This window comes from Manis pentadactyla, chromosome 6 (genome assembly GCF_030020395.1).
Source record: "Manis pentadactyla isolate mManPen7 chromosome 6, mManPen7.hap1, whole genome shotgun sequence".
Classification (NCBI taxonomy): domain Eukaryota; kingdom Metazoa; phylum Chordata; class Mammalia; order Pholidota; family Manidae; genus Manis; species Manis pentadactyla.
Genome location: NC_080024.1, coordinates 6,558,706 through 6,580,573, shown reverse-complemented (window position 1 = coordinate 6,580,573; position 21,868 = coordinate 6,558,706). Strand labels below are relative to the sequence as shown.

At 47.9% G+C, this 21,868-nt stretch overlaps 1 protein-coding gene across 1 annotated transcript in view; it reads left to right on the top strand.

The window, feature by feature from the left end:
• The window catches only part of INPP5D (inositol polyphosphate-5-phosphatase D), a 114,213-nt gene that overhangs the window by 54,533 nt on the left and 37,812 nt on the right, over positions 1 to 21,868 (top strand). Inside the window, exons 6-10 of the mRNA XM_036911754.2 lie at positions 6,133 to 6,220; positions 9,430 to 9,510; positions 9,666 to 9,737; positions 10,724 to 10,847; positions 21,194 to 21,300. Coding sequence (XP_036767649.2) covers positions 6,133 to 6,220; positions 9,430 to 9,510; positions 9,666 to 9,737; positions 10,724 to 10,847; positions 21,194 to 21,300 — 472 coding nt within the window. The remainder of the gene's footprint in view (positions 1 to 6,132; positions 6,221 to 9,429; positions 9,511 to 9,665; positions 9,738 to 10,723; positions 10,848 to 21,193; positions 21,301 to 21,868) is intronic.

Genomic DNA, 21,868 nt, shown 5'->3' with positions numbered 1-21,868 from the left:
AGGTGGTGACACAGAGCTGGGACCTCAAAGATAAGAGGGAGCTAGCCATCCAGTGATTTGGCTGAGGGATGTCAAGTACAAAGGTCCTGAGGCAGGAATGAGGCCTGCCTGCAAGGTGCAGGAAGGAAGTCTGTGCAGCTGGAGCATAATGAGGGAAGGAAAGCATTAGGAGCAGAGGTTGGGGAGAAGCATGCAAAGGGTGGCCAATTTAGCAAAAAAAAACACAGGTTGCTCACTTTAGTCTGAATTTTAGATAAACCATCAATGTTTTTTTAAATATTAGTATATACTATGCAATATTGGGATATACTTAGATTAACAGATTACCCGTTATGATCTGCAATTCAGATTTAACTGGCATCCTGTGTCTTATCTGGCAATGTTAGGCAAGAGCTACGGCACACACACCTCCTGAGGCCCTCCAGAGATTTTACAGGATCATGCTGTGATCTGAACTTGGGCTGTGGAGAATGGATCTCAGGAAGCAGACCCAGCGCAGGAGACCAACTCAGAGCTGCTGTGGTCATGATATGATGGTAGCCCAGGAGGAGGGCAGTGCACTGAGGCAGGGGGCTGCATGTGTTGCCTCCAACTGAGTCCTGGCATTAGACCGTGCCTGGTTCATGGGAACAGCTGATAGAGATTAAAGTAGTGACCCTAGGGCTTGGGGTGTGCAGGCATGCACAGCCTTGGGTATGTGTGGATGGTAGAGCTGGCAGGCTCGTTGCCTGATTGGATGGTGATGCCAGTTACCGACCAGGTTAAAGTCAAGGAGGACGGGGGGGGGTTGGGGAAGATTGGCTTGAAGTGCTATTAGGCATCCCACCAACTGAGGCATAGGAGTTATGCTGTAAGTTAGAGCCTGGAACCTCAAGGCTGGGGTGTACATTTGAGACTCATCAGCATGCAGTTGGCATATAAAGCTGGGAGATAAGTAAGGTTACTGTAGTGGGTGTGGGCATGGAGAAGGGGCCTTAGGTGGAACATTTAGAGGTGGTGTGAAAGAGGAGCTAGAGGAGGTGGCTGGGGATGGTGCCAAGGGTGACCAGGTCCTTCCCCTCAGACCACGTGGCCCCGAACAACCTCCCCCAAATGGGAAGGTCACAGAGAACTGAGGTGTGAGGAGCAGTGGAACCATACGAGAGCCTCCCCTGCAAAATGTCACTCCTCCCTCAGCACCTGCTTCTGAAATAAGTACATCAGCAGCTCAAAGCCTCAAGGGAGACTTGTAACCAACATCAAGTTATCTAGGACCAAACAGAAGGTTTTCCAGAGAAAAGAAGAAAGAATAAAATCACCAAAATCTAGAAATGTTTCCTAACTTTAGAAATGGAGAATCTAAGTGGAATTTTAGAATGTCCAAATCTGGAAGAGGATGTTTTATCTATTAAGGTAGAACAGGGTTAAGACTTTAAAAAACAAATAAACCCAAAAGAAAAATACCTCACCGTACTTCATGGGAGGTCATAAAAATAAACCCATAATTTTCAAATCAAATTTGAAAACCAAATCACAAAACAGAGTGGAGAGTCTGGGGGGTGTACATAGAAAACATGGGAGGATGAAATAAGCGTGTGCAAAGAAGGCAAACTAATTGATGGTCCCAGGCTTATAAAGGAGCTAAGTCAGATGTTGAGAAGCATTGTAAAGGTCCAATTAGTGGAACAACCAAATAGTAACACCTAAACCTCTTCTTATAGTGTTTCTAAGCTACAAGGGAAGATGAATTCAAAAGCAAATAATTAGAAACAGCACCACTACTTTTAAAAAGTTATAAGATTTAATATTATTCATACTCCTTGATGATACAATAACAATTCTGAAGCAATATCTCCAAGGAGAAGACAACCGTCCTGGGATTAACTTCATCTAGATGTCATTCAAGAGTATAGGGACTCTGACTGGGAACGGGGATGTGGGGGGGACTTGGTGAAGGGGGGAGCCTAGTAAACATAATGTCCTTCATGTAATTGTAGATTAATTATACCAAAATAAAATTAAAAAAAAAAGAGTATAGGGACTCTTTGAAGACTTAAAAAGTTTATGAAAATGTATGAATCCCATGCCTCTTATTTCAAAAGAGATCCAATAATTTTTTTTCCAGAAATTTTTAAGTGCTGGTGATACTAAAAATAAGATCCAGCAGCTTACTGAGCAGCTAGATATGAATACACCCAAAGCAAAAGTGTTCGTTCTCTACTCAACACATTAGATGAAAATAGAAATAAATAAAACTAGCTGCAAACACCAAACTATCTGGACATTTTTAGATAGTCTCCTAAATCACAGCTGAACTAAGGTAGGAACTGACATAACGATAGCTTCCATTGGATAGATGTTGGGAGGCATGGAAAGTAATCACCTCACTGTATATCAGAACTGTATCTGATGCAGCCAAAGTGCTACTTGGAGGAAAATTCATAGCTTTAAATACTCTCTTCTGAAAAGGGAAGTAGAATAATGAGTCAAACGTGCAAACCAAGTCTCTTCTGTAAGTCTCTTGAAGGCATCATGGGTTCATATCCAAATTGCTTGATATTTTCACCATCCAGCAAAGTACCTGAAACATTGGTTATTCAGTATTCATGAATAAGGTGTGATTGTATGCCAGGTATGTGCCAGGCACTGTTCCAGAGGCTGGAAGTACAGCAGTGAACAGAACAGTCTTTACAAACTCTCTGTTGAGGGGATGAACAACAAAAACAACTGGAAAGGAAAAGAGCAGGGGAGAAATGGTAAAAATAAAGACAAATCAATTCAGGAATAAGTCAATTAAAATAATTAGAGATGTAGGAGACTTAATAATTGGCATTACAGATTTCCAAATCAATAAAGAATACAGTGCATAATTACAGGTCTACAAACCTCCAAATTATAGGTAATGAAACAAATATTTTATAGAAATACTAATATAGAAAATATGAAATGTAAAAATTACCATGTGTGCCCTCCTTTGAAGTTTCAAGGAACAAATAATGACTATAATGTATTATTTCTGAATGACAAAAATCACCTAATTTAATCTTTAAGAAAAAGATGATCCAAATCCAAAAACCTAATCAAGATAATAGCCTGAAATAAAACTGTATCCAGTTTCATTTATTAATATAAATATATAATAATTCAGTAGTCTAGCTAATATAATTTAGTGTTATTAAAAATATAGGCTTTATCTAAGAAATCACATCAAAGATGAGTCAACATAAAGAAAAGACTATTATCTATCAGTAGATTAAAAGATAAAGGAATCATTTGCATGGATATGTGATAACATTTAGAAGTCATTTCTAATTTTTAAAAATCATTTTTTAAAAAGGCATAGAAGGATGCCTCCCTAACCATGCAATATGTGTCGATGTAAAACCAATTACACTCGAAAGGGAAACATTAAAATCATTCTGTTAGACATTTAACTAAAGAAAGAGATGACCATTACTTCCTGATTATTTAATACTGTATGATAATTTTTTGCTAAAGCAAGATGAGAAAAAGAAGCAAAGAGTGGGGGAAGCAAAAATGAAGAAAGCAACAAATCATTAGAATATTCCACCTGAGTCTGGAGTTCTGGGCTCCTAGATACTGGATAGATACTGGATATACGAGCTGGAAAGTGAATGGGCATCGTAGGCAATTTAACTAACTCTCCAAGATCAAGATGGGAGGGCTGCGGCAGGGGGCCCAGGCCCCTTCTGAGCACTCTCTGGGGTCTGCCCAGCCCCAGCACAGCAGCCCTCTGTCTTTACACCCAGGCTTCCCTCTAGCTGGTGACCTGAAGCTGGACAAGCCTTCCAGGGACCCTGTGGTGGTTACTTCCCTGGACAATCCTTTCTTTATAAGGCCAGTTCTTCTGCAGCCTTCCCGCTGAAGTCCCTATGCGTCATTGGTCATTCTGACCCTAACCAGAAAACCTCCAGACATATCTAGAAACCACTCAGATTTCTCAAAATTTTACAGAGCTCAAAAACACAGGGAAAGCCAGCGTGATTCTTAGAAAATTCTAAACATTCAGCTTGTGTATGTTTATTTGTGTTTTTAGGATAACGTTTTGAAAAAGAACATAAGAGAGATCTAGTTAATGTTAAAGCATGTTCTGAATTAGTGCTTTAAGACACTGTGTGAACAAATCAACAGAGCAGTCCTGGTGGAGGGCGGATGGAAACCCCAGAATTCTGTCTGCCCAGTGCTTCCCTCTCTCTCCCCTGCCAATACCTCCTAGCCCATCGTGGAGCCTGGAAAACATCCCATTATATTCAAGAAGAGCTCCTACAACAGGCAAGCACAAGAGAACTATGGGAAAAAGAGCAAATGCTGTTGAGCAAAACTAATAGCAACATGGAGAAGGAGGAACTTGGTTCCACCACATATTTTAAAGAAAATTTTAGATAAGGAATTAAAAATATATGATAACAAAACCCCAGATACAACATTTAAAAGGAGAAACCAACTTAAAATAAACAAATAATTTATCCCTACTAAATACGGATGATAAAGTTTAACTATGGGAAGCAAAAAATTAACAAGGAAAAGATGAAAAATAGAACAATAAAAAATGATAAGTCACTTGATAATGAAATCCAGCCCACTCAGGATGAAAATAACAACAGAAAAAAAATACAACACCTAGATTAAATAAAAAGCAGAGTAATGCATAAAGAGTTTATACCTGTGCAATAAAATACTAACAGAATTCCCAATGAAAACCTGACCCAAGGAACAACGGTTTATACAAAGAGAAATAAGGTAGAAACCATCCATGTAGGACAATACTTAATGACATCAGAAATTACAGATACGTAAATTATCAACCCTTCAACAATGAGATACCCACTAAACAAGAGAGAAAAGAATCTGGACAATCCATTGACTGAACAGTGCTGATGGCAATTGCCACCATCACTCAAGGGCTTGGCAATATTGATAAAAAGCCATAACCTTGAAGTGAAACTGAAGGAACAAAGTAACAGCAGACTCGCAAACTCCAAAAAGGGACTAGCGGTTACCAAAGGGGAGGCGTGGGGAGGGGGGAGAAGGGGATTGTGGGGTATCCTGATTGGTGCACATGGTGTGTGTGGGCTCACGGGGAAGACAGTGCAGCTCAGAGAAGACAAGTAGGGACTCCGTGGCATCTTACTACACTGATGGACAGTGACTGCAATGGGGCGTGGGGGGGACTCCATAATAAGGGTGAATGTAATAACCACATTGTTTTTCTTGTGAAACCTTCATAAGACTGTATATCAATGATCAACCTTCATAAGAGTGTATGTCAATGATCTTAATAAAAAAAAAGCCATAACCTCTGATTATCCTAAATTGTAATTGAAAATAAGAAAAGTTATATGAACAAAGCTGTTCTAGAGTAGCCTTTATTTGTAATTGCCAAATCTCAAAATAACCTAAATACCTAGCAATCGATTTTGGCACATTCACTCGATAGAATGTTTTGGAGCCATTAGAATGTTAAATATGCAAAAACATTAACAGTTTTTGGTGATACAGTAAGTGAAAAGCACGATTTAAAATTGTCAGTCCACCTTGCTTAAAACAAAGGGAAAGCAATCGGAAGTAAAGGAGGGAACGAAGAGTGGATAAAGCCCCAGGGTCGGGTCTGTGGGTGCATCAGACCGTGAAAGAACCTCCCTGGGCGTCTCCATCTCGGGGGAGGGATCTGGGCCGGAACGCCCAGGCTGCGAGCACAGGAACCCCCTGGGGCTCACATTTAAAGTGCAGATTCCAGACCAGGTCCCGATGAGACCCATAAATTTGCATTTTTAAAACTTGTGTGACTCTTAAAAGCACTGAAGGTTGGGAACTGCGGGTTATTAAGGGATTTCAAAGTAATTTTGTGATTCTAGATTCAAATTTTTTACAGGCTGTAGAGTCGAGTATGGCTAAACAGAGGTAAATCGAGTCTACACATCACGACTCCAGTTTGGTCCGAGATTGGGGACCAGAAGGAGAGGGGGTCTGGCGTGGGCCGGTGCTGGCAGGCCTGGATCTTTGCCCGGACTTGTCCTTCCGGGAAGGATCTCGGCCTTCGCCTGAACCGGTGTGACCCCATCTCCAGCTGGAGCCGCGGTGCCTCAACAGTCCTCACTAATCCTTGACCTTCACTTTCTCCCCTGCGGCCAGTGAAGTCGTCCGGACCCTCCCCGCCCTGGAGTCTCTGCAGCGGTTGTTTGACCAGCCACTCTCCCCGGGCCTCCGTCCACGGCCTCAGGTAAACGCTTCGGGGTTGGAAAGATGAGATTGATACACCAGGGGGCGGGGGTGGGAGCCGAATAGCCAGCGTCTCCGGGGTCCAGAAGGGAGCCCCCGCCCCGCCCTGAGAGCATCGGGCAGGGAGTGGCATCCCCAGGACGCTGCCATCTCCCCTCCATCCCCAACCCCTGCCCAGTAAGACATTTTCTGCTGCCTGATTTTGATGGAGGAATAAAGATTTCCAATTACTCACCAGCAAAACTACTTATTAGTGCTGAATAAGGAGGCGAGGCAAGGCCTTTCCCCATCATTTCTCACCGGGAACTGGAAGAATGGAAAAACGAAGTGCCTAAATGGTTGAACCCTCCTCCTAACCCCAAGAAGAGCAAGATGAAGCCTTCCCCTGCCCCTGCCTCAAGCGGCCAAGACCAGGTTGTCCATTGAGCAAAGGTCCGTGTGGCAAATTTTTAAAAAGCAAGGAAAAGCACTATCTCTGGCAGAAAGTACTTGCAACCAACATAAGGGACAGGATTACTGTCTTTTAAACATTTCCTGCACATAATTAAGTAAAAGCAGCCCAGTTTTTTAAATGGGGAGAGGATATAAAAAAGCTGTCTTGCTGAGGAGGGATGGGAATGGCCAAAGCACACATGAAAAGGTGTTCAACCTCACCTTGCTGGTAGCTGGAAAATGATATTCCAAACAGGGAGACCTCTTCCTGCCTAATCAAATGGGCAAGAAGTTGATTGATCAAGTCAGGGCTTGGCTAGGGTGCAGCCATCAGGAATTCACATGGGCACACTGTTCTACTGTTGTGATGGAAATTGTTTTCTGAAAGGCAGTTTGACCATTTGCATGAAAGTTGAATGCCGGCATCTTTCCTGCCCGCAGTTAGTTCTACTGAAGGAAGCCGTCTCCGGCTACGCCCCTGTGCAGAGGTAATGACTAAGATTTTTTTTGTGGCTTTGTCCCCACAAGCAAAGTCATTGGAAACCACACAAACATAAGAGACTTGGTTCAAGCGTGGTACAGGATTCTACTCTAAGGTGGGTGCACCATCGTGGAAAGATCTCCAAGGCATTACTGTTGGGTGGAGAAATGCAAATAGAAGAACAATATGTAAACTAGGATGTAAGTCTGTGCGTGGAGGTCGTACTAGAAGGATTCATAACCAAAGGGCTACTTCTCGTCATCACTTGGAATGGAATTGGAGAGAAGGGGGCTGAATCAAGGAGGACTTCAGGTTTGCATATTTGTTACAGATTTTTACTGAGAAAAAAAAACACATAGGTTCCATTTGTACAACTTAAAAAATTCATCAAAAGTAATTTTGCTTTCCTCGAAGTGAATGATGGGTTAATTTCTGGGAATGTAAATGCAAATCTAGACAAAACAGGGGCCCTGCCAGATGCTAAAATTTAAATAGTTTGAATAGAAGACCACACCCCCAAAATTTTGAAGCCGATTAAAAGAGGAAGCTCCCAGAGGAAGCTGAGCTGATGCAGCCAGGCTGAGGTCACTGCCTTCCTGCTGAAGCCAAAGCGATGATGGTCTGGGGCTGGACTGAGCAGTGACCAGGTAGAGGGGGCTTCAGATCTGGGCATCGAGAAAAGAGCTCTCACTCCCACTGGCTCTTACCAGACTCTGACAAGGAACACAGTTCTTGATGCCTTCAGAAATTCACAATTCTTGACGCCTTCAGAAATTCACAAATTGAGGAGGAAGTTGCAGGCTGCCTGAGGTAGAGGAAAGAGAGAGAGCTGGCCCCTGGATCACAGACATCCTCACTAGTCCTTAGTGTCCTCATCTGTGAAATGGACACAGTGATGTCTGATACCACAGGGCTATGTGAAGGAGTGAGCACGTGAGGCGCCCCCACCCCCGCGGTAGACTCTCACTGGCACTAGGCCCTTCCACTTAGGCAGGTGAGACGAGATGGGGACACCTGGACCCCAGCGTGGGATTTATGTAAGAACTGCTAGGAGGTGTGAAATGCAACATTACCCAGATGACAGTGGGCCTGAGGTTGGGGTTGGCTCTGCCCTGGAGAGAAAGGTGAGCCGCTAACCTTGGGGCCCACATCCTCCCTTGTAAAGAGCAACTGTAGAGCAAAGTTCACGGCCGGTTTGTGCGACCGCAGGCGGCACTCAGGCCCCCTCCCCCGCTCCTAAGCTGAGCTGCGAGTTAGACCCTCAACCTCCGCACTGGTGACATTTGGGGCTGGATTGTCCTGTGCACTGTAGGGTGTTAACACATAACTGGCCTCCAGCCACCAGAATGCCATTAGCATCCCCCAGTTAGGACACCCCAAAATGTCTCCAGACATTATCAAATGTCGCCGGGGGAGCAAAGTTGTCACCAGCTGAGAACCTCAGTGCTAAAATCTACATTCAAATCTCTATCTATAGCTGTGTGACCTTGAACAAGTTGACTCACTGCTGTGACTCAGTTTCCTGAGTCTGCAAAACAAGGATTAGAAGAATCTACACAAGGGAGGATGAGATGGATGCATTTACAATAATGCATTTAAGATAGTGCTTGGCACGGCAGGAGACCTCATTAAGCTGCCATATACACTCTGCCTAAAGAGAGGCTGATGCAGAGACAAAGCTCCAGCATTCTTCTAAGACCCTTTGTTCCAAGAAGTAACTCCTTAAATAGCTCGGTAATTTCATTTATACTTTGTAACTTTTTGCCAAACCGCCCCAGGTGACACATTCAAAGGGAGACAGGGGAAAACACCAGCCTCAGAAGAGAGGATGAGGGTGTCTGGGGATGAGGAGTGGATTATGCAGAATCGTAGAGGGCAGGGTAAACAGTTTGGGTAATTTTCTCCCAGCAGTGTACTAGGGTTTTAAGTGACGGGGTGGCTGTGTGTTAGAAGAAGAGCAGGAGCACAAATGCAGTAGATGTAGGAAGAGGAAAGGGAATGGCCAAGGCCCATCCTAGAGTTTGTTTGAGTAATTGAGTGGATGAGGTGGGGAGCACTGGGGGGTGAAGCAGGTTTAGATGGAAGAAGAAATGAAGGTTGATTTTTTGGCCATGATAATTTTGAGATAGTTGTAGATAGCCCTGGCTTCCTAATCTGCAAAAGGGGCTATCTGCAAAATGATAGTACTTCTGGGTTGCTGGGCATAAATGGCGCGCTGGGCCACGCCGGTGGAGCTCCTCCCAGTAGCTGGCGCTCAGTGATTGCTGCTCCTGTGCCCTCTTGTCCTCATGTCCCAGGTGCCTGGTGAAGCCAACCTGGTCAACATGGTGGCCAAGCTCACTCAACTGACTAGTCTGCTGTCTTCTATTGAAGATAAGGTACTTGGGGCATCCTGCAGCTTCTCTTGGCTTCTCTTTGGTCCCCCCTCGCTCAGAGAACACCCAGGAGTTCAGGCTCTGTGCACGTCTTGACTCTGTCCCAAAGGATGCTGCCCGCCCTCCGTCCCAGCCACTTGGCGCTTTTATGCCCACAGGTCAAGGCCTTGCTGCATGAAGGTCCCGAGTTTTCCCACCGGCGTTCCCTTATCCCTCCAGTCACCTTTGAGGTAAGTGACTGTGCCCCTGGGCTCCACATTTGGAAGCTGGGGGACGTGCTAGCCCTGTGGAACTGGGAACTTTGGTTACGCTACTCAAGAGTGAGGATCCCAATGGCTTAGAGTGGCAGTGAGTGGACGCCCCTGTGGTGTTGACTAAATGTCAGAATGGGTGCCCAGGCGAATCTGTGGGGCTCCTCAGCCCAGAAAGCCTTAAACTTCATTCTCCTCCAAATGGGGCAGCAAGTGACATCAAACAAGGGGCTCCCAGACAGCAAAGTAGCCCCTCAAAGAGGGATTAGGAAAAAATACAATTCCTATGATTACCGTGAGACTGACTGCGTTAGAATCTCCAGGCTCGGGCCCAGAAATTTGCTTTTCTTAATGATGCGCAGAGATCCTGGTACGTCCAACCCAGCCCTGGTCCCACAGGCAGAAACACAGGACAGGATGCCCCCGTTCCCCGCCGAGGTTCCCTCCAGCCCTGATGGTAATTCAGTACTGAGACACACTCCACCTTCTGAGCGTGCCTTCGCAATTGTCTTTGTCTTATTGTCACCAGTAAATGTTCAGTTATTGGTTGTAACAAGGCCAGGAGCTTCAGTCTATTCCTGAAATCCTGTCTGGAAGTAGATGACAAAGCAGCTTTGTGAGCGTTGTCACACTCAGCAGGGAATAAACCATTTTCCAGTAGTTTGTCTGTCTCCTGCTGCAAAGCTGTTGGCAGAACAGCTGATGAGCCCACAGTGGACTGGCTGGGCTTCCCACGTTTTAACGATTCTCAGGAACTGCCCAGAAACATAGATGGGAGGCTCTGGGGAGAGGGAGGCTCAGAAGTAGAAGCCCGATGGCCCCACGTGGGACACCAGGGCTGGACTGGCCAAGAGCTGCCCAGCCAAACAGATGGTCCCACAGGCCGGCACCATGACAGCCTGGACGGAGAAGGGATGCCTGACGCCACCCTCTGCCCTCCCCCATCCTTCTCCTCTTCTGTGCAGGTGAAGTCAGAGTCTCTGGGGATTCCTCAGAAATTGCAGCTCAAAGTTGATGTTGAGGCTGGGAAACTGATAATTAAGAAGTCCAAGGATGGTTCCGAGGATAAGTTTTACAGCCACAAGAAAAGTAAGTCCCCCTCATGCTCGTAATGCTGTCATTCTACTAGTGCCCTTTCTGGTGACCGATCAGTAGCGGACTGCCGGAACAGCCAGTCCTGCTGGCACATCCCATCCCCTGGGGCACCCTGCCTGTGGAACCCCTGCCCAGGTCTACAGCCCACTTTTCATGCCCCCCTCCTTCAGAGGCCGCCTGCTTTTTATTTGTTGGGGAAATGAGCTCACACTCGGCCCAGGGTGGTCATCTGTGTGTGCGTGCTCCTCCCTGCTAGTGCCAGGCTGACACGTACGGTCACTTCCCAGTGCCTGGTCTGAGGCCCTGCACACGTAAGGGCTGGTGGCCACACCAAGCAGCGTCTGTAGCATAGCGTAGACCGAGAGGCAGCCTAGTCTGGCACTCAGGTACATGCACTCTAGAACCAGTCTGTCTAAATTCACATCCCAGCTTGGACATGTTGCTTAACTGCTTTGGGCCTCAGTTTCCTCACCTATGAAATGGGGGTGATCTATGTGTAAGCTCCTTAGGAAAGAGCTCAGCATCAAAGAGCCTCTGAGGCTTTGCGTTTTGCACCATCAAGTAAACTCATCAGTGACATGGAAACTGTTCACACACCAAATGCTTGTGGAGAAGCTGTTGTGGACAAGACACTGGGAATTCAGGGTGGGTAGGAGAGATGCCCACATGGAATTTACATTCCCGGGTAGTGAGTGGCCAATAAATACTCAGATAAATGTATTCATATGATGATTTCAGCAGTTGATTGAATGTTGTGAAGAAAACAAAATAGGGCGATGGAAGAGAATCAGGGGAGGGGACAGAAGCCTCTCAGGGGCAGAGTCTTAGGTTGGCAGCTCCAGTGGACGGATGGAGAGTGACAGCTGGGCACTGTGGCCTGGGGTCAGTGGCATGAGAAAGCTGCTGCCAGGCTCCTGGAAGAGGGACCTGGGAGTGACAGCTGGGCTCTAGATGGCAGCAGGGTCGAGTGGCAAAAAATGTGAAGATGTGGCCCATCTGCTGCCTGGCCTCAGAGCCCTGTCTGCCGGCGGGGGGAACAGCTCAAAGCCTCAGTCTGTCCGTCTGTACAATGAAGGTGATCATTGTATCGTAATGTAATATTTCCTCAGCCACATTTCCTTACTTCATCTCATTTCATTCTCACAGAAACCTTTTGAGGAAAGTAACTTTACAGATGAGGAAACTGTGACTAAAAGTGTGTATGTTTCGGTTTTCTGTGGCAACAGCTGGTGGGTGGCCAAGCCGCGGCGTGCCCGTCCTCACCGGCCGTGCCGCGAGGTGGACCGGGCACTCCGAAGGTGCTCAGTAACTCTGCCGAGGCTGTGCCCGGGGTGGGAGGGGAAAGATGCGCTGGGCTGCGGGAGGAGGGGAAGCGGCGTGTGCTCGTAGAAACCAGCTCGTGGGGTGTCCTCTGGACGGGAGGCCAGCAGGAAGCATTTGCTCTGCTGGCCTGGGATGAAGGACTTGCAGTGGCCTGGACCGAGCAGATGAAGGACAAAGGTGGTGCTGAGAGGATATCTGTGTTCCAGGCCTGGTGGCCCCAGACAGCTGCGTCCACCGTGGGGGCCTCCCAGGCAGAAAGGCCGTGCCAGGGTCAGGAGGCAGGGAAAGCACCGGCGCTGGGCTGGAGGCCACACGGGGCTGGTGCTCGCCAGCAGACGTGAGGAGAGCACATGAGCGTTTCCAAGCAGTGTCCCAGGGCCTGCTGACAGAGGTCAGCACTTGCTGGGCAGTGGTTCCCTCTTTTTTCGGCCGATAGGTTCCCTTGAGACACTTGGTGTGGGCCGTGGACCCTCCCTTTAAATAAATTCCCACTTCACACAGCATCTGATCATTCCATTTCAGGTTTTCAGACCTGAAGCCAGAGTCTCTATAAACAGTAGTTTTCATTCTCTAGGGTCTCAAAATCCTGTAAGCAATGTATAACTAGGTTTGCCAGATTCAACAAATAAAAATACAGGATGCCCACTTAAATTTGAATTTCAGGTAAGCAACAAATACTTTTTTAGTGTAAGTATGTCTCACGTAATAACTGGGACGTACTCCTAGTAAAAAAGTCTTCCTTTTTCCGAAATGGAAATTTAATGGGGCATCCTCTGTGTCATCTGGCAGCCCTAGACATGATTGGCACCTTTTGTTCTTAATAAAGCAGTGTGGGGATAGAAAGGATCGAAAAAGGATAAAATAGACAATATCAAAGTGGTTTTATAGAAAGTAAAGGTAAATATTTTTTCACAAAACTTGTGTTCTGGTTAAACATACACACAAATTTGTATGCATAGGGTCACGTGTAAAACATTTTTCCTGGGGGTGGGGGTCATAGGCAAAAATAAATAAATGGATGCAAGCCCCTGGGCTAGAGGCATTTCCATTTTCTTGCCATTTGGAAGCAGAGAACTCTTGTCTGGTTATGTTGGAAGCCTGACTTGTAGATAGAATGTTCTGGAGGCAGCTTCTAGTTGGAGACCATGACTGATGGGCAGAGTTGGAAAGTTGGGAAAACCCTATGGCACTAGCCTTGCCATGTGGGTGCCCTGCAGTGATTTAGCCCGTGAGTCGGAGTGGCCTTCCAATTGTGTGGGTCAGTGCCAGCAGCCCTGAAGGGGCACCGGCAGACGGCAAAGGTGGCTCCTCACGTCATGCCCCATGTGGGCCTCTAGGCTAAGGCACAAGCCACAGCCTCTCCCGTCAAAACTCATCTGAGCTGTCTGTTTGGATGGCAGATGTTTGGCCTGATAGCCAAGACCTACAAATAGTATCCATTGTCCCTAGAGCCCTAGGGTTGGACCTCAGGAGGGGCAGGAAAGAAGATGATATATTCAGCACCGACTCTGTATCAGACACTGCGCTGGGCACCGGGGGACAGAGGACAAGAGCACAGATGGGCTCTGGGTTCAAATCCAGGTTCTGCCACTTGCTAGCTGTGTCATGTTGGCCTAGTACTTAACCTCTCTGCCTCCATCTTTGCATCTGCGAAATGAGAGTGATAATAACTGGTTTCTCAAAGACTTGTCACGAGGAGCACTGAGCTAATGTAGGTGAGGGCACCTCACATGTGCCCAGCAGGGGCCCCAGGGCAGAGTGTCCAGGCGGAGGCTGGGGGAGAGAGAGACTTACCCCTGCCTGCAGGCCCCTGCTCCTGAGTCCCACGTTGGCTGTGACGCCAAAGTCCAAGGGATGCTTCAGGGGCAGCAGGGAGTGTGGGGCCCAGCTCTAGCAGGAGGCAGGGCGCACTGAGGGGAAGGGCATAGAGGGCACAGGGAGGTGTTGGAGGCATGGTCTAGTGCCTTCTCTATGCTCCTTGTTTTGCTCTTCTGTCCAATAGGCATAGTAGCTGTGTGCCTATTTGATCGCTGCCGTGAGTCTTAAATAGGTAAGTATCAAAGTGTGTAGCAGCTAGTAGGTGCTCAGTAAAACCGGCTGCCGCCACCACCAGCATCGTTATAATTGCCCTTCCAAAGTGGCCATAAGAAGGCAGAACAGAGCCGTGGAGGACAGGTCAGGAACTGGGGTCCCCAGCACCGGGGTGTGACGCACTGTCATATTCATGCAGAGCTGACGCCACCGTGTCCACGGCCAAGTTGGGCAGGAGAGCTGTGGAGTTACAGAGGGTGTGAGCAGAGAGGGCTGTGCTGACAGGGGCCAGCCTGGACCCGTTGTCCTCTTCTCTGTCCTGGAGAGCAAGTTACAGCCCAGAGGGGTAGACACAGCTGAAGAGGAAGCAGAAACCTCAGAGGAGTGAAGAGATTGTCAGAGAGCCTGACTGTTCTAGAAACTTGAGGTTTCTGAACACCTTCCAGGGTTCTGAGAAGCACCATAAACCCTTGTCAGTTTAACTCAGTGGACATTTTTCTTTTATCCACAGGCCGACCCTGAGTATAGCCTCCCCATCAAAGAATTAACAGTTCGTTTAGAGAGGAAAGCTGGCGCGGGAGCATGTTTTAGGGTGTGTGTCAGCTGCAGGGTTATCCCTTTGGGAGACTTGATCAGCTCTTCTGTGGGGTAGTGGAGGGAGGCTTCCTGCACTGAGATGGCTATCTGGGGTTTTGAAGGATGCATAGGAGTTCACCAAGCATGAAGCAGGGGGAGGGCACTTGGACTGAGAATGGCATGTACAAGGAACGGAACAGGATGTTAAGGAAATCCCATGTCACTTGTGGCCCCAAAGGGAAGAGCAGTGGGGCTGGGGATCCCAAATGTGGGCAGGGCCTTGAATGCCAAAGGAAGGGTTGGAGGCGTTCTGTGGGCCAGAGAGCACTGACGGGCTCACCACCTTGTGGGATTGTGGACAGTGGGAAAGTTGCCATCAGATCAGGGACAGGAGATGAGCGGCCCTGGGAAAACCCAGCCCTGAGTGAAGAATGGACTGTTGCAGTGTGGGTTTGTGAACCTTCAAAGAGAAGCATGGCCACCCAGAGCTGCCTGCCCAGACTCTCTGAGGGCCACACCCGCCCGGCTCCTCTCTTCCCTCCAGGCCTAGGCAGGCTGGCTCACCCTGTCATGGTACCTGTCACATCTGACCCTTGAACAACACAGACTTGAACTGTGCAAGAACACTTATGTAGGGATTTTTTTCAATAACTATATTGGAAAAATTTTTGGAGACTTGCAACAATTTGAAACAAGATTTTTCTTTTCTCTATCTTACTGTATTGCAAGAACATGGTATACATGTAACATACAAAACATGTTAATCAACTGTTTATGTTATCAGTAAGGCTTCCAGTCAACAGTAGGCTATTAGTAGTTAAGTTCTGGGGAGGCTTGACAAAAATATGTGGATTTTTTACTGTGTGTGTGAGGAATCAGTAACCCCGAACCCCTGTGCTGTTCAAGGGTCAACTGTACTTGTTCACAAGTACCTGTCCCAAGGTGGGTGAGGTCTTTATCTTGCACACCCTGGAACCCGCAGGCCCAAGCACCAGACGTGGCCCTCGGGCGTACATACGCAGGGACTGCCAGTTGACTGAGGTGCTTGGCGTGTGGCATGTAAATCCCTCACTGCCCCTTGTTAATGTGGGCTCCACAGAGGCCAGGAGGCGGGTCTTTTTTTTTCCTACTAAATCTCCAAAGTCTAGAATAGTGCCTGGCACAGAGTAAGTGTGTCAAGTAAAAATCCATTCTGAGTGAATACCTGAATGAGTGAATTCTAGGCCAGTGAAACAGCACAATTCATGTGGCTCTGGGTTCAGGTGGCTTCTTTATAGCCGGCACTGAGAGGCAGTGTGCTTCAGGGTTGAGGGGTAAACTGGATTCACATTGTGGCTTCATAATGATGTGACCTTGAGTAAGTTACGTAACTGCTCGAAGCCTCCATGTCCACGTCCATAAAACGGAGGTTCTGGTAGTGTTGTGAGAGCTAGTGGATGAGGGGTGTCCTTAGTCCGGGCACACAGTCAGTTTCCAATCATGGTTGATGTTAAGTGCTGCCCACTTGAGGGGGAATCTTTGCTTGCAGGTATTGGGGCTTCCTTACCCTGTTCCAGTCACTGGCCGTTACTAGTTTGGCATCAAGGTCTCCGTAGGAAAAGCCAGTTGCTGTATGAGGAGATGATTATGTGTTCACTCACTGAGCAGCCACTGTGTGCCAGGTGCTGGTGGCGGGCTGTGCATAAGGCAGGTGGGGTCCTAGCTGTCAGGGAGGTCACATTCACATGAGGGTCAAGGAGAAAATAAACAAGTCCACAAACATATGAACCAGAAAATTGTCAGGGGGTGGTGGACTCAAGGCTGGGAATGAAAAAGGGCAGTGTGACAATGGTGGAGGAGTAGCAGGTGAGCTGACACCAGTGTGTGCAGGCCATGCAAAACCTCTCCAAGGCGGGCACAGGCCAGGGTGGTGGGGGCACAGGTGGCACAGAGATCGGGCAGTTATGGGGGCACAGCGAGCGGAGGTGGGGCTGAGCACGGTGAGCTCCTGGTAGGAGGTTTTGAGCAGGGGAGTGGTGTGATCCCATTTTAAAATGAACTCCGGCTGCTGTGCTGAAAATAAATGATGGCAGGGGTGGGTGGAGACAGGGAAGGGGGTGAGTGGAGGGATCGGTACCATCACTGCACCATTTACAATAGCCGAGATATGGAGGCCCTGACGGCAGCCAGGCAAGAGATGGTGGGGGCTTGAGCTGGGCAGGTTGGGTATGTATGGAAGGTAGAACTTCTCATACCTGCTGATGAGTGAGACAGAGGGCCAAGGGCAGGGGACCCTAAAGGAGCTTCTGGTTCTATTACCTAGGTGTGGGGACAGGTGAGTAGAACACTAATCCTGATCAAGTAACAAGTCACATCCCGGGGGCAGCCATACAGTCTTGCAAATGGCTGTCAAGGAAATTGGCAGGAGGAAGATAGGGCCTTACAGGGTCAGATGGAAATGTCTTGGGGCCTCCAGGTCGGCAGCAGGAAGGAGCACACCGTGGGACAGTTACTGCTGCTGGAAGGCAGCTGGGGTTTCTGAGCGCACAGGACGTCGGCTTCCTTGGGGAAGATGCCCGGCTCCAGAGCGTGGTTACATACACACCCTTTCATCACCTCCCTTCCTAAAGGCAACACTCGGGACAAAGAGAATGAGGGAGAAAACAGTGACAACAAAATTTTGAATGCTGAAAAGCAGGTGGATAATGGATAATGAAAACCAACTTACAGGAACCAAAAAAGCAAAATTGTAAGCATGTAGTAAGAAAAACTGAGATACCTGCCTCATACCACAGAACCCACAAAGGCACAGAAATTGATAGCATCGGGGGCCCCTGGAAGTGGGGTTGAAGTGAAGTTATACACAGCAGGCTCAGCAGAAAATCTCTTAAAATTAGACCCACCGTATCTCTACTTCACATGGCCAGTAGCTTCCCTTCACTCATTAGGCAGAGGTCTGGCTGTTTATTCTCCAGAGAAGGTAAAAGACTAGGAGACATGAGGCCCGGCGAGGGCAGAGGAACCTGCAGAATACAGAGAACTAAGTACTGGTTACTGGTGAATGCTGAGACTCCAGCCTTCATCCCTCCCCCCCGGATGCTGCCAGCCAGGCCCACACACTGCAGGCAGGAGTCTGGAAGATTCCTCTCTGGAGCATGGGACCAGCCCAGGGGCAAAGATCAAGAGGTTTCCCCGTGAATCAGCGCGTGGGACCACCCAGCAGAGAAGCCCTGCTCCACAGACCCCACCCCTGGCACTGCCGGGACCCTCAGCCAAGGGACAGGCATTGGAGGGAGGCCTGGAACAGGAGGCGGTGAGAGAGACTCAAGGCAAATATAAGCAAAATGACAAAAACTTGGGGGAAACAAATTGCAAAGATTAAAAGAAGGCTATTTTAAAAGGAACCTTCAGAGAACAAAATAAAAATGAAGAAGAAGGAGGAGGAAGCAAGGGGAAAGGGGAAGAAGGAAAAATAAAAACACTACAGCAGAGATTTTTTAAAATTAAAGTATCATTGACATACAATCTTATGATACTTTCACATGCACAACACAGTGGTTCAACGTTCACCCATCTTATCAGGTCCTCACCCCCACACCCCACTGCGGTCACTGTCTATCAGTGTAATAAGATGTTAGAGAGTCATAAATGTCTTCTCCGTGCTGTGCTACCTTCCCCGTGACCAGCCTATATTGTGACTGCAAATTCTAGTGCCCCTTAATCCCCTTCTCTTTCCCGCCCACCCTCCCCAACCTCTCCTCTTTGGTAACTACTAGTCCTTGTCGGTGTCTGTGAGTCCACTGCTGTTTAGTTCCTTCAGTTTTGCATCATTGTTACACTCCACAAATGAGGGAAATCATTGGTACTTGTCTTTCTCTACCTGGCTTATTTACCTGAGCATAATACCCTCTAGCTCCATCCATGTTGTTGCAAATGGCAGGATTTTTCTTTTTATGGTTGAATAATGTTCCATTGTATATGCATACCACATCTTCTTCATCCATTCATCTATTGATAGACACTTAGGTTGCTTCCATATCTTGGCTATTGTATGTAGTGCAGCTATAAACAGGGGTGCATATGTCTGCATATATCTGTGAATCAGGGATCTTGTTTTCTTCGGTAAATTCCTAGGAGTGGAATTATTGCATCAAATGGTATTTCTCTTTTTAGTTTTTTGAGGAACCTCCACATTGCTTTCCACAGCAGCTGAACCAATTTACATTCCCACCAACAGTGTAGGAGGGTTCCCGTTTCTCCACATCCTCACCAGCATTTGTTGTTTCTTGTCTTTTGGATAGTGGCCATCCTAACTGGTATGAGGTGAGGTGATATCTCAGTGTGGTTTAAATTTACAGCAGAAATTTAAAAAAATAACCTTGAAGGCCAAGTGGAAAGTTGAGGAAAGCTTCCAGAAGGTGGAACAGAAGGACAAAGTGGAGGGAAAGTAGGAGAGAAGAGATTTTTTTTAAATGAGAAGATCAGTCTAGAAGGTCTGATACCAAAATTATAAATGTTAGTAAGAAAAAACAGGGAAACCGTGAGCAAATTTGTTAAACAATTCAAGAAAAATTCTCAGGACTGCATGACACCTGTTTCCAGATTGAAATGGCCCACCAAGTGCCCGGCCCAAGGGAGGAGAATAGTCCCACCCTGAGGCATGCACATTGGAAAGTGTAACAAAACTGGCTTCAAAAAAAAGGTCCTGAAAACTTCAAAGCAAAAAGCAGATTACAGACTGTGTCAGGGGCCGCATGTCCAAGTTCGGTGAATACCAGGGGAACTCCCAGGGCTCAGCCTAGAGCCGTACAGCTGTAGGTTATTACAGTGAAAGAACATGAAGCAAAACAGCAAAGGGGAAGGTGTGAAGGGTGAGGTCCAGGGGGACCAGGTGCACACTTCCAGGAGCCCTCTCCCAAAGCAGTCACATGGGACACACTTAATTCCTCCCTCAATGAGCTGGGATGACGTATGGGATGTTGTCCAGCAGGGATGCTCATTAGGTACTCAGAACCCAGGGTTCGTCCTGGGGGCTGGTCACACAGGCACCCTGTGCCTGGCTTGTACCCAAATTCCAGACTCCCAGGAGGAAAGCTGGGGTTCAGCAAAAACCATGCTGTTGGGACAAACAGTGTGGACACAGTGAGCTGCTCTTATCAGTTCTGCAAATCCTGGGGACCCTCCCAAATCCAAGTTCCGAGATGCCAGCCAAGGGCCACCTGCAGGCAGCCTTCCCAAGGATAGCAGTCGGGCCTGCATGTTGCCTCTCTTCTGCAGGTGGAGCAGAATGACATTGAGTTTCTCAGGAGCAGTGCCACAAATTAGAGATGATGGAGCAACGTCCCCAGAGTCCTGAGGGAAATTATTCCAAATTTAGAGTTCTGTCAGTGAACTGTGAGGGCAGAGTTGTCAGACATATGAGGCCTCCAGAAATGTATCACTCATTCCCCTCTTGGAAGGCTACTGGAGATGTTGCTCTACCAAAATGAGGGCGCAAACCAAGGACCAGGAAGGCATGGGATCCGATCCAAGAGAGAGAGGTGCATGGATTTTGGATGGTGGAGAGGGAAAGCTGTAAGGCAATGGCTTTGCATCAGGACTAGGGCCATCGGTCTGGAGAAGGGAAGGTCCAGAGACCCTGGGAGAGGGTCCCTCAGGATGGCGAAGCTGATGAAGGTGCTTGATCGCATGGAGAAGGGTTACAAACTGACAAGAGTTGGGACCACTGAAAAATCATGGCAAATATTAACGCCAGGTAAAACAAAAAGTTGTGTGGGCAAAGGAGAGCCATCAGCAGCGTTTGCCTAGTCATAGTAGCAAACACTGGAAGCTTACCCAGCCAAAATGATGATATAATCGGAAGGGTGATGAGGGGCCTGAAATTACACATGGGCAGGGGGAGACTAGTGGTGAGAAGGGGGCAAGTTGTATGTGTGAAAGGGCTAAGCCTTCATCTTCCATAGTGGGAAGTCAATATGGAATAGGAAATATCCAAAATAAAACACCAGGAAGTTGTAAGGTAAGCACGTCATTGGGAGACACAGAATAAAATTCCAAAAGAATCCATTAAGAAGGTTGAAAGTGGTTGCCTCTCAGGAGGTGGGACTGAGGGGTGCTGTCATTTGTAAAAACCTTGTAGAATAACTTGAGTCTTTTAATCATTGGCAGAAGTAAAAGAGACAGAGAAAGAGAAGGAAGGTGACACGCCAGTCACGCTGTCTCTCTCTGGCCAGGCCGCTGCTTGCTTTCTCAGGCACCACCCTTCCCAAGGCATGAGCCCCTCCCCGGAAGAGCAGCCAGGGGCAAAGGGACCCGGGGGACTAAGCAAAATTTTGGTGTTCAGCCTGGAGGCGGGAAAGTAGAAGCCAGAATGTATGGAGATTGTTCATATCAGCTGATGAGTGGGTAAATGAGCTTCCTCTTCTCTGAAGTCCTGCAGCTCATCAAGTCTCAGAAGTTTCTGAACAAGTTGGTGATTCTGGTGGAAACAGAGAAAGAGAAGATCTTGCGGAAGGAGTACGTTTTTGCTGACTCCAAAGTAAGTGACAGCCAACTACTGAGACAGCCATGAAGGGCGTGAGGAGCACCCTTTTTCTGAGGCTTGCTGAGAGCCCGGCTCACTCGGCTCCCCACAGCCCGGGTCGGCTGGGGTTCGAGCAGTCCCAGCTCTGTTGTCACCCCTGCCGCACTGCCTGCCCCTGAGAGGGTGCATCGTTTATCAATGTGTCTTAGCCAGCCCCGGCTGTTGGCCGGCTTAGCTTCTCTCGGCTGGACTTGCCAGCCCTCCTGGGCACCCTGCATTTAAATCTGAGCCCATCCAGTGCTCCCTCCACGTCTCCACGGGGCCCACTGTCTAGAAGTAAGATGCCCTGCAGGGCCTGGCTTGTGGAGTGGGAGGTGGTGAGGGCAGCGGGAAAGACTCGGGGTCTTTAGGTGGCACGGTGGGCCTCTGTACAACCAGAGGCAGGGTTCTCTGTGGCCCGATTCCTCACCTCTGACATGCCAACCAGGGCTGAAACCCACTGTCAGGGCCTTGCGGTTTATCCTCTAGGGTGCGGCTCATATGAGACAAGACACAAGGTCTCCCCACCACGTCAGGTGTTGGC